This window comes from Nannospalax galili, unplaced genomic scaffold, assembly GCF_000622305.1.
Source record: "Nannospalax galili isolate Female #2095 unplaced genomic scaffold, S.galili_v1.0 scaffold760, whole genome shotgun sequence".
Taxonomy (NCBI): Eukaryota; Metazoa; Chordata; class Mammalia; order Rodentia; family Spalacidae; genus Nannospalax; species Nannospalax galili.
The window spans coordinates 769223-780094 of NW_008347555.1; the positions used below are offsets into that span (position 1 = coordinate 769223).

At 50.1% G+C, this 10872-nt stretch overlaps 1 protein-coding gene across 3 annotated transcripts in view; it reads left to right on the plus strand.

The window, feature by feature from the left end:
• Window positions 1–10872, plus strand: part of Nrg2 (neuregulin 2) — a 220416-nt gene that overhangs the window by 202180 nt on the left and 7364 nt on the right. The window contains exons 6-7 of one of the 3 annotated variants that reach the window (XM_008844280.2): window positions 2561–2619; window positions 7404–7427. In XM_008844280.2, coding sequence (XP_008842502.2) covers window positions 2561–2619; window positions 7404–7427 — 83 coding nt within the window. Of the gene's footprint in view, window positions 1–2109; window positions 2187–2560; window positions 2620–7403; window positions 7428–10872 lie in introns of all 3 variants that reach the window. The other 2 variants (XM_029568902.1, XM_029568901.1) reach the window with 2 other exon arrangements.

Consider the following 10872-nt stretch of genomic DNA (forward strand, 5'->3'; position numbering starts at 1 on the left):
CACACACACACACACACACACACACACACACACACACACACACACACACACTGGGTGCCTGACTCCAAGAGCCAGGCTAGTGGCAGACAGTGGGCACAGTTAAGCCTTTCCTGTTTGTAGAGTTCAAAATTATTTGGCAACTTCCTAGGTCTTTATCTTCTACTCCCAAAGGTGCTTCTGTTTGAAAAAAAAATTATTTCACTCATCTCTAGTCCCCATGTGCCACATCAGGGTCCAGGAGCTAAGGAACAAGAGCAGTGCCTGTCTAGAATTGGTTGGGGAGCCTGAGCCACTTCCTCTATCTTCCTGGCCTGAAACAACTGGGGACAAGGGTCAGGGATCAAAGGAGGAGGTATAGAAGAGGGGCTTCTCCTTCAAGTCACACTATTCAACAGGGTAAGCACTCATTACTGTTACCTACCCCCAACACATTCCCCATGTACTTCTCAGGCGAACTCCCACTGGCCAGGAACATGTGCACCCATACCCTACCACTGCAAAGTCCAGCCTCTCTCCCTGCCCCAGGGAGAAGCCACAGGTCCAGAAAAACTCCAGTTTTCTGCTCACAAGCCACTCCCATTCCCCACTCCTCTAGATTAGAGTCCACAGGGTTTACAAGAGTATCTATCACAGCCAATGGCCACTGCCCCACTGTAAGCCCAAGAGCCTTCCTGTTGTGCACAGAAGGCTGAGGCAGAGCATTCTTATCTCCTAAGTACAGTTTGACTCATGTTTGCATAGTACCAGGTACTGAGGGGTCACTGCTGATGGGGCTCCCCTAGCTTCCTCAGGGAGAAGAGGCCAAAGCCCATCTCTGAAAAGAGAAATGAGGAAGAGGCCATCCAGCCAGTCTGTAAAGTTCTCCCTAGGTAACTGGCCTTGCTAGGGTTCAGATAATAGTACAGGATTGGGCATGTCTCCCCGAAATTCACAAAACCAAGACTTGCTTAAGGGGAGAGGTGGCAGCCAGAAAGTAGAAGTGTACCTTGCGGGTAGGACAAGATCAGGGAGAAGGGGGCTGGGTGGGTGGTACCCTGGAGCAGCAGGGAGGGCAAGATGCAAGGAGACGCAAGGCAGAGCCAGGCCACATGGAAGAACAGGTCCCAGGGGAAGGGCAGGCAGGCCAAGGCTGGCTCCTAGCAGGCTCCTGACACATAGCAGGCTTCCAGGGCCCTGAGTTAGCCTGCTCCAACCTCCCCCTCACCCGGTGTCAGCTTTGAAGTAATTCCATCTCTTACCCAGTTTCCCCTTCCACTACTAAGCTTTCCCAACATCTGTTGCTTTAGGGCAACCTCCTCCAAACTGCTCTGCTACAGTTCCTCTGAAAAACGCCTTCCATTCTAGGCTAGCCAGATCTATATAGTGAGACCGTCTCAAAACAGCAAAACAGAAATAAACAAAACCTTCCTTGGTCAAATAATTTTGGATAGTTGACCTGTTTTCTCCCGCAAAACTTTTCTTAATTTGTCTAAAGGAGACTAACACTCTACAAGAGCCCTGGGAACAGATTTCCCAAACATATTTGGCCACAGAACCCTCTTTGAGAGAACAGATCAAATACTTCCTAGGTCCCTTTGGTCATGGGCACACACAATATAGAACAGCCTAGCAGAATTCTACTTTGAGTTTTCTGGGAGCTGTTTCATGGAGGATAAAATTTGCCCAGGATCCCAGACAGAATCCTTCAGCAGGGCCTGAAGGAATAACTCCAAGAACTTGTATCCCATAAGGCTTACTGCCTGGCACCCAGGAGCTACAGGCTGGCTTCCTGGGGCTCCAGGCAGGTAAAAAGGAAAGCTCCCCAACCATTAGGACCATTAGTCAATAACCCACCCTGCATCTTCCCCACCCCACTTCCCTAACTCATCTTCCTCCCTTGCCCCTGCCCACCTGCCCCACCCCACCCCCACAGAGCCACATCAATTAGAGCTTTTGTAAGGAGATTCCAGAGCCCTCCACCCAGCCCCAACTCCAGCCCCTTCAGCTACAAGTGTGACCCCAAGTGCCTGACTTGGTTTTCTCATTCATCACTGTGCACTTTGATTTCTAACCTTAGCCTCGCGGATGATGCCAGTTTGTTCTGTGATTTTTCCCCTTTTCCTTCTCCAGATGTCCAAATGGATTCTTCGGACAGAGATGTTTGGAGAAACTGCCTTTGCGATTGTACATGCCAGATCCTAAGCAAAGTATGTTTGAAGATACAAACACAAGTCCCTGCTCCTTAGAAAGCTTCTGGGTGCAGTCCCCCCAATGTAGGGCGTAGAGCCAGGGGTGTTGGTTGTTTTGATCTTTGGCTGTTTTGTTTTGTTTCTCTTCTTTTCTGTATTTTGGTTTGTTAGTTCTTTTGTTTTGTTTTGTTTTGCTTTGTTTTTCATTTTTTGGCCTAATCCTTGGGTTTAAAGTTCAGGGATACAGGTAAGGGGCAGAGTGGCAAGGCCAGTACAAATGGTAACGGTGGCAAGGAACCTAGCTGGCATTGGCAGGAGCCCGTGCCGGGGTGTTGCAATGCCTGTGTCTTGCTATCCTGGCTCTCTCTTTCTGGTTTTCTTTCTTTTGGTAGGTGTCCTGTGGGATACACCGGGGACAGGTGTCAGCAGTTCGCAATGGTCAACTTCTCCAGTATGTCTCTTTCTTCTACTTTTTCTCTTCCCTGGTAACTGGCAGTCTCCACATGTGGGAGGGATGGGACCTTACTTATCAAAACTGGGGTAGGGGACCAGGGGTGTCCTGAGCTCCTCTCAGTCCACAGTGCTTGCCAGCAGCCTCTGCAGAGGAAAACTATACATCCCTGTCCCCCCATTACATCACCTATACTACCTGGGCACAGTAATGCTGAGTTCTCTGAAGCAAAAAAAAAAAAAAGGCCATGCCCAGGCCTCTTCTCCACTTCTGGGATCAGGCAGCCTGACCGAAGTGGGAAGACACATTTGAAGTCTCCTGCCTCTAAAGGCTGTTTGAGGCTGTCAGATTGTTGATGGGTCAAAAGATGAATGCATGCATGTATGTGCTGGTGTGTTTGAAAAGGGAAAAAGGTCTTAAAAGACTGTCTTCAGGTCTGGCTAGAATGGGTTTGGTTTGGGGTTCTAGAACCAGGGCAAGAAAGATGGAAGATTGAAACAGAGTAGGCCCCAGTGCAATGGTTTCCATGGATGCTGGAGACATCTGTGTGACTACAGGATGAGGTGGACTGAGGGCTGCTGCAGATGCTGTGGATAAGGTTATGAGGAATCACAGGACCACTGGTGGGTCTCCCTAGGACCTCCCAGGTCTGAAACCCATCCAGGATTCCATCCCCTTCCTTTCTTCCCAGAGGGGAGGGTGTTAGCCCTGTGCACCCTAAGGATTTGGCTGGAATAGTGGACTATTTTAATTAGGGTCTCAGAACAATTCCTTCAAATACTACCAAATGAAGATGCAGCAGAGAAAAAAGGCCCTGGCCAGCCATGACTTGATATGGGGCCTAGTGGTCAGTTGACCTGCAAGGCCAAAACTATGTCAACCATCACATCCTGTAGAGCAGGATAGCCTCTCCCCCTAATCAGGGAAGACAGCTTGGTTCCATGGGGAGTTAGGAACCAGAGCATCCAGATGGTACCTGGATGTTGGGAATGAGAACTCTGTAAGAAACCAAAGATGAAACCCAGGAGGCCATTTAGGTAGCACATGGAAAAAGAAGTTTTGGAGTTTGGGTCGCAGGGTAGAGAAATTAGCCTTTACAGACCTCTTCAAACTACAACACAAAAGCCTAGAAATGTACTTGCAACCCTAACTCAGCAGGAGTGTTTGGGCCCCAGCAGGTGAGGGCTGATGGATCCTGATATTCAACTCTGTTCCCAGTATGGGAGGCAGTGCTCTCTCAAGCCCATTCCAATCACAGGCCATGGAGGAGGGCAAGATAATGGCAGAGCATGTGAGCAGAACAGGTAGCCCAACAGAGTTCTCTAGAACCCAGGGTTTGGCAGGAATTTCAAAATCAGTTCCAGTCTATGTGGAGAATTCTGGGGCAGGAAAAGCCTTCAGATGACAGAGTAGCATGGGCCAGGTGAGAGAAGCAATAGGGGTCATGTCCCTTTCTACCATTGGCCAAGAGCCCCCCTGGCTTGGGAAATTGTTCTGGACAGGCAGTCCCAGCCAAGCCTGGATCAGAGCAGCAGAGCCTCAGGAACGTGGGCTGCTGTCCAAAGCCCCTTGGCCAGCTGGGCCACATCAGCTTTCAGCCTAGATCTGCTAGGAGGGTCAGCAAAGCCCTGGGAGCCCAAAAGAAAGCCTGCAAATGCAGTCCCCAGCCTTCCTGTCTTCAGCACCATACAGGTACCTTTCTGTGGAGGCTTCCTGCCATTCAAGCCCATTCCCAGAAAGTCCTTATGCACTACTTTAGTACATAGTGAATACAAAGATGGGCTCTGTTCTCCCTGAAGTGCTCAGGTACCCATCTTCCTAGCTCTGGGTCTCATTTAAGCACTCTGAATTTGTCTTCTCATCCATAAAATGGGGATAAAGGCACTAATGCCTGGAAGGTAGCTGTAAGATGAAACGAAGTGATGCATGTGGAAGACTCATCTGAGAGCCTGCCATTGTCACTAGGGTGCAATTCAGTACCTCTCCCAGCTACAGCTGGCATGGAGAAGGGCAGAATGAGTGAGCACCAGTCCTGCAGGCTGCCTTCCAGCATTCCTGAACAAATGGTCTGACCCTGCAACCTGCCCAGACCACCTCAAGACCAGGCAACCGTTTGTAGAGGTCAGAGAGCATTCTATGACCCCCAATAGTACTTTGAAGCTTCTTTTTACTACAGCCCCTTCCCTCCTGAGAGGGAAAGCTGGTCCATCTGTATCCCACACACCCACACACATAGGCACAAACACAAGTATGTGCTTGTATACATACTCACACACATATGCAAACAAAGGAGCATGTACTCCCATCTGCACACATATCACTATCTGCTCATTCAAGCATCTTACGACTGTCATATCCAGGACAATGACTTTTCATATTGCCTAGGAAGCCTGGCCCTGCTGGAAGTCAAGCATCCAGTTACCATGGTTATTGGTCAATATGCAAATTTCTGGCCAGTAGGACCTTCCTGTGGTTCACCCATCCTGGCTGAGTGGCAAGCAAAGAACACAGTAGGATATTACTCCCTTAACTAGGCCAGCCTAGGCCAGCCGTAGATCCCTGAGTATCTGTTCCCAATGTTCCCAGGAAGAAGATAGCTGCCTTGTGACTAGCCAGACCCTCAGTAACCTCACCAATCATTCCAGCCACCACTGGCCACACTAAATAGTGCCAACCTTTGACTTTTAAGAGCACATCACCAGGACCCCGCGGGCTACTGCTGCCAAAATTTGGTTCTCAGAGAAATGACATGGAAGAAAACCCTCAAAGGGCTTTGAGAACCTTACTTGCTTCTCCAGGTGGCCACTGTCCTCAGAAATAGCCAGACAAGCCTGCACAGAGGCTCACTGGCAGAAATAGCCATTAGCACTAAGACCCCCCCTCTAGTCTCCACTCTGTCTCTTGATTTACTGTGTGACCTTGAAATAGCAGCTGCCCATAGTATTCAACCACCTTGTCTAAAAGGGAACTGCAGGCCAGCTCTTAGGCCCAGAGTGTTGTGATCAAGCTGGTATGTTCTCTTTCACATGTTCCTGAGTGCTCCCAAGTCCCAGGGCTCCAATATTCACTATTTAGGGAGCTGCCTTGAGACCTTTTGTTTCAGTTTATCTACTCAGCACAACAGGCCAGTGCTGGAGGGCCTTGCACAGACTGCACTTAGGGCAATATTCTACCTCTGTCAGAGCAAAACTATGAAGTGCCAAAACGTCAAGATCACCCCACCCCCAGCTTCAGGGTGGCAGAAATACACAGAGGGCTCATATTCAAACTGCTGGAATCAGGGTTTCCTTGGTATGCCCTCTGCACAGAACTGATGAGGTCAAAGCCCCAGGATATTCCTCAAGTTTCCTGGGCTCAGTACCTTGGTCTCTGGACTGGAGCCACCCACTCCCCTCTGAAATCCCTTCAGGTAGAGATGGGGAAGATAATGCTTAGGATTTCCTGCTGGCCGCCCATGCTTCCCTTCCTCCACAGCAGATGAGAAATCAAACAGTATCACACCCTCCCCAGGTCTAGACTTGGCTGATACTGAGTTGATGAGGGGTGCCCAGGCCAGCATGAGCAGGGGCTCTTTCATACACATATGCTGAGCCTCCTGCTGGCCAGGCCTGCTCACATCTCCCTCTGTATACAGATACTTTGGACAGATGAGAGAGAACAGAGGCCATGACTTACCCACATCCACACTGCAAGTTAGGGATGAAACTGAGACACAAGTCTGTAGAGCAGTGCAGGCTATACCTTAAAAGGGGAGGTAAGCTCTTTAAAATACTTTTTGAGTTTTTGGGCACCCCACCCAGGCCTGCTCCCACTAGCCTGGATGATTCTGGTTTACAAACCTCCCAGGATCCTTTGGCAAGGTCTGATCCCCACATTACAGCTAAGAGATCACATTACAGGTTGGGCATCTCTCATGGTGAAAGTGACAGAACTGACCCTTGGACCAAGGCTCTTTTATCTGACCTCTCAATGGTATGAGCATCTACCTTGCAGAGGCCTGAACTCACAGATTGAGGCCAAGATCTCATTTCCAACACTGTAATTTGTCTACCGTGTAAGAAGTGTGCAAATTCTCCAGATGAACCTACTCTTCCTGCGCTCCAAGTTGCAGGTGCTCTTCAGAGTAGTGAGATGGGCTTGGGCAGCACAGCACAGCCCCTGGACCCAAGGTTTGTAGGATATCAGGTGGAGCAATGACTTGCTGCCTAGAGCCTCCTCCTCTCCCCCTCCTGCTCCCCTAAGACACTGAAGCTCCATACAGGCTCCTAGAAGATGGGCAGGCCAGCTAGGCCTATGGCACAAGGCAGGAACCTGAGATCAGTCTGGAGTCCTGACATGCTCATTTTGAACAAAGAAAGCCCTACCTTCCCAGTGAGCCAGTAGTGGGCCAGGAAGACCTGAGGGGATTGAAGGTTAAAACTGGAGCCAGGAGGAGGGGACTGGACACTCCTTAGACCCTGCCCCAATCACCCTCTGTTCCTGAAAGACATTGTTAACTGCCTCTTGCACCTGTGCCTACCCACCAGGTACTAACTCACTTCTAAAGATCCTGCCCTGCCTGCCAACTCTATCATGACCTCTCTCTTGCCCTCTTGGGGCTCTTGGGGACTAGGGACTAGGGAAGGAGCTCAGGAGGCCAGAAGGGGACACTACTAACCTGCTTTCACCTCACAGGCTGGTTGCCCGGTGTCTAAAGAGTCCTGACCAACGTTTTTCTCTTTCTCTCTCCTAACCTCCCCCTCTCTCCCCTGCCCCCCTTACTCTCTTCTCTTCTGCACTACCAGAACACCTTGGATTTGAATTAAAGGGTATGGAACCTAAGTCTCACTGCACCATCTGCATGACCCCTCTCCACAGCCTCTGACACCAGGAGTGCTGAGTGTTTGGTTTTCTTTCCCCATAAATGGAAAAGGGATGATTGCAAAAATCTCCCCTAGCCTCATCAAGATGCCCTAGCACAAGCTATGTTGATTTGGGGGCAGACAAGAAAATTTCATGAGCAGCTGGATCCCCTGGAATTCAGACTGTGCTCTAGTGTACAGTTAGCACTCCCTGCTGGGGAAAACTTCTACAGAGATGGGCCCTCTTAAGCTGTGCAGCCCAGTGGGCAGCCAGACAAGAGGCATGGCTCCTTGAAGGGCCTGTATTTGGAAACCACAGGAGCCCAGTTTGGGGATCTGTGCAGAGTGGCAACCCTTTCCATCTCACTTTGATCCTCTTTCCTTCCCAAGCCCATTTCCATTGCTTCTCATTTGGCAACAGGCTGGCAGCTGATAACTTCCTGTTTATCTCTATCCCTGCCCTGTGTCTGCTGCCAGTCTCTGCCATCTGCCTGAGGCTGTCACTCCATGATCTGTCCCTATTCTGGCATGTGTGTACATCTGTGGGCAAGACCGGGAAGGGTTTGGGCTGTACCTGCCCCTTGCTCCCCAGCTCAGAAACTTACATTCAACTCCCTACTTCCTCCACACAACCACAGATACTGCCCTTTGACCTCTGGAAGACTCTGTGGCTAGAACTTTGAGGGTCACCATTTTGAGCTCTCTGGCTTTGTGCTGGGAGGCTCTGCCCTGGCCTCAAGTGTCATAGCAAGAGACGTGCAGGGCTCAGGGCTGGGGGAAGGTTTGATGGTGGTCAGAGGGCATCAGATGTGGTTCAGAGCCTAGCTACTCCAACACCTAGCCTCCATTCAGTGCGCTCAGTCAGAGGCAGAGTTCAAAGTTGGCATGTAAGTGTCTGTCTGGGTCTGCAGACCAGGTCTGGGATAGGAAAGCAGGTGGAGGCTGGGTGGAATGCAGGATCATGGCAGGGTGCACAGGAGTGAATCTGCAGGTTTGTGTGGATGGATTCTGTTGGAATTAGAGGAATGAATATACCTAGCTCAAAGATATCTCAGACAGGGTTTAAGGACATGAGCATGCAGTGGGATATGTTTGTGTTTGTGCTGAGCATTTCAGGTTGGAACTGTCAGCATGGAGGAGTGTGGATATATGCAGTTTATATCTGTCTGAAGAGGGGGTGTGCTCACTCACCTACCCAAGGAACATTCACTCAGCACCAGAACCTACCACACACAGTATCCCCGCCCTCCTGGGACTGTAGTCACAGACAAGACAGCAAAAAACAGGAAACACTGTTGACAAATGATATAAGAGAATTAGTTCATGGGGTAGTGACTGGGGCTGCAGTGGCGAGCTACTCTAACCATCAGCAGAGTCTTGACCTATGTGGTGACACTGAGTAGCCAGGCCTCCAAACAAATGGGGAGGAGTGCTGAAGGCAGGAACAGCACATAGGCTTGTCTTGTTCAGTGGACAACAATGCTATTGGTGACTCTGAGCACATCGGACTACAGATAAGATCCAAATAGAAGGTCAAAGTGGTGGCACATGCCTTTAAACCTAGCACTCAGGAAGCCGAAGTAGGCCGATCTCTGTGTGATCAGAGCCAGCTTGGTCTACATAGTGAGTTCCAGGCCAGCAGAGGCTCAGGGAAACCTTGTCTCAAAAAAAAAAAAGCTTGACACCTACAATGTGCTAAATAGAAAGTGGGTAATCATGAGCCCTGGAGACCTAGGAAGATCTTGGTTTTTATTTGAACTGCAATGGGAAGCCATTTTATGTTTCTAACCAAGGAACTTACATGATCTACATTGTGACTGGTATCTGTAGAGCCTAGGGTCAGGGTTAGGAAGAGTGGAAGCAGAAAGACCTGTCAGAACGTGACCATCTCCAGGTGAAGGGGCACCATTTCGGACTACAGGGGCAGCAATGGAAATGGTCACCATGGTCAGATCCACAACCCAACTGGAAAGCAGAGGTGAGATGACATGGACCAGGGAAGTAGGGAGGAGTGACAGGAAGAGAGACCACACTAATGACACAAGTGAGCAGGAGAGCAGATATGGAAAAAGCTGGGGAATCAGCGGTTCTGGCTGACCATGGCCCATGGCTACTGAGCTTGGAGCAGAGAGAAATCAGGGCAGCAGATGGAATGGAGAATGCATACAAGTGGGACTGAAAGTCTGGATGAGGCCACCAAGACAGGGCACCAAGACAGGGCACCAAGACAGGGTACCAAGACAGGGTAGAGGAAAGAAGAGGCAGGAGAAAGAAGACCTGGGGCCATTTTGACCAAGGAGAAGAGAAAGAAGCAACCATGGGCAGAAAAGTCAGCCAATGGAGGAGAGGACCATCACTCAAAGGCCCAGGGCAGGGGGCCTGTAAGGAAGAAGTCAAGTGACCACAGGACTTGGTAATGTGGAAGCTGTTTGTAATCATGACCAGAATGGTCTTTAAGGAGTGATGGAGACACTGGGGATGACTTAGAGATGAACAGGGTTAGACCCAAGGCAAGGCTGTAGGACCCACAGGGGATGTGGGCACAGAGTAGTTAAGACTCCATCTGAATGTGACTCTGTGCTTGGGCATATATGCAGGTACCAGAATATGTGGTGAGCTGTGCATGTGAGGGTCTGTGTAAAAGGCATGTCTGTCACTCTGGGTGCACAGTTTGAGTGTGTGAGTGTCTAGAGGGTTTGCTGCTCTGATACGGCTGTCGTACACAGAAAGTAACATAAATCCAAGAGGCCAGGGACATTTCTCAGGGCTCCACCAATCATGGATGGAAGGCCTGCCTCTACGAATGACTGAGCTGGGAGTGGGGCAAGGTGGTAGTACCAGCCAGGAGGTGTGGGTGGGGTAGGCTCTCTGAGATACAGCCTTGGCTATGGCCAGTGCTGTCACCTTTTCCTTGTCTTCCTCCTGGCTGTCTCTGTTTTAGAGGGGGAAGGGTGGCCATACCAGGTACCAGGTTGTCAGTAAGGGTAGGGGCTGTTCCTTGTGTACAAGGTTGCCAGGAGGGCTATGCTACCACAGTAGGCTTCTCATCAGCAGACAGCAGGATTCAGTGGGCCAGGCTACTATCTTGACCATGCTGTGGGAACCAACAAAGGCCTTTCTTCCCCAACCCTTCTCTGGTTCCAGTCTGCTGTGTCCCTGCTCTTGGCCCTAGCATCCCTCTAAGTCTGGGTCTGATATCCTGTTACTAACCCATCTTAGGAAAGCTGAGGTGGCTGAGTAAGGCCCTTCCCCAGGTCTCAGTTACTCTCTCTCTGTGTCTCTCTCTGTGTCTCTCTGTTTCTCTCTCTCTCTCTCTCTCTCTCTCTCTCTCTCTCTCATCTTATTGCTGTTCCTGCAGAACAAGGCCCAAAATTCTCTAATTAGAACTCACATTAGACTTCACTTAGTACCT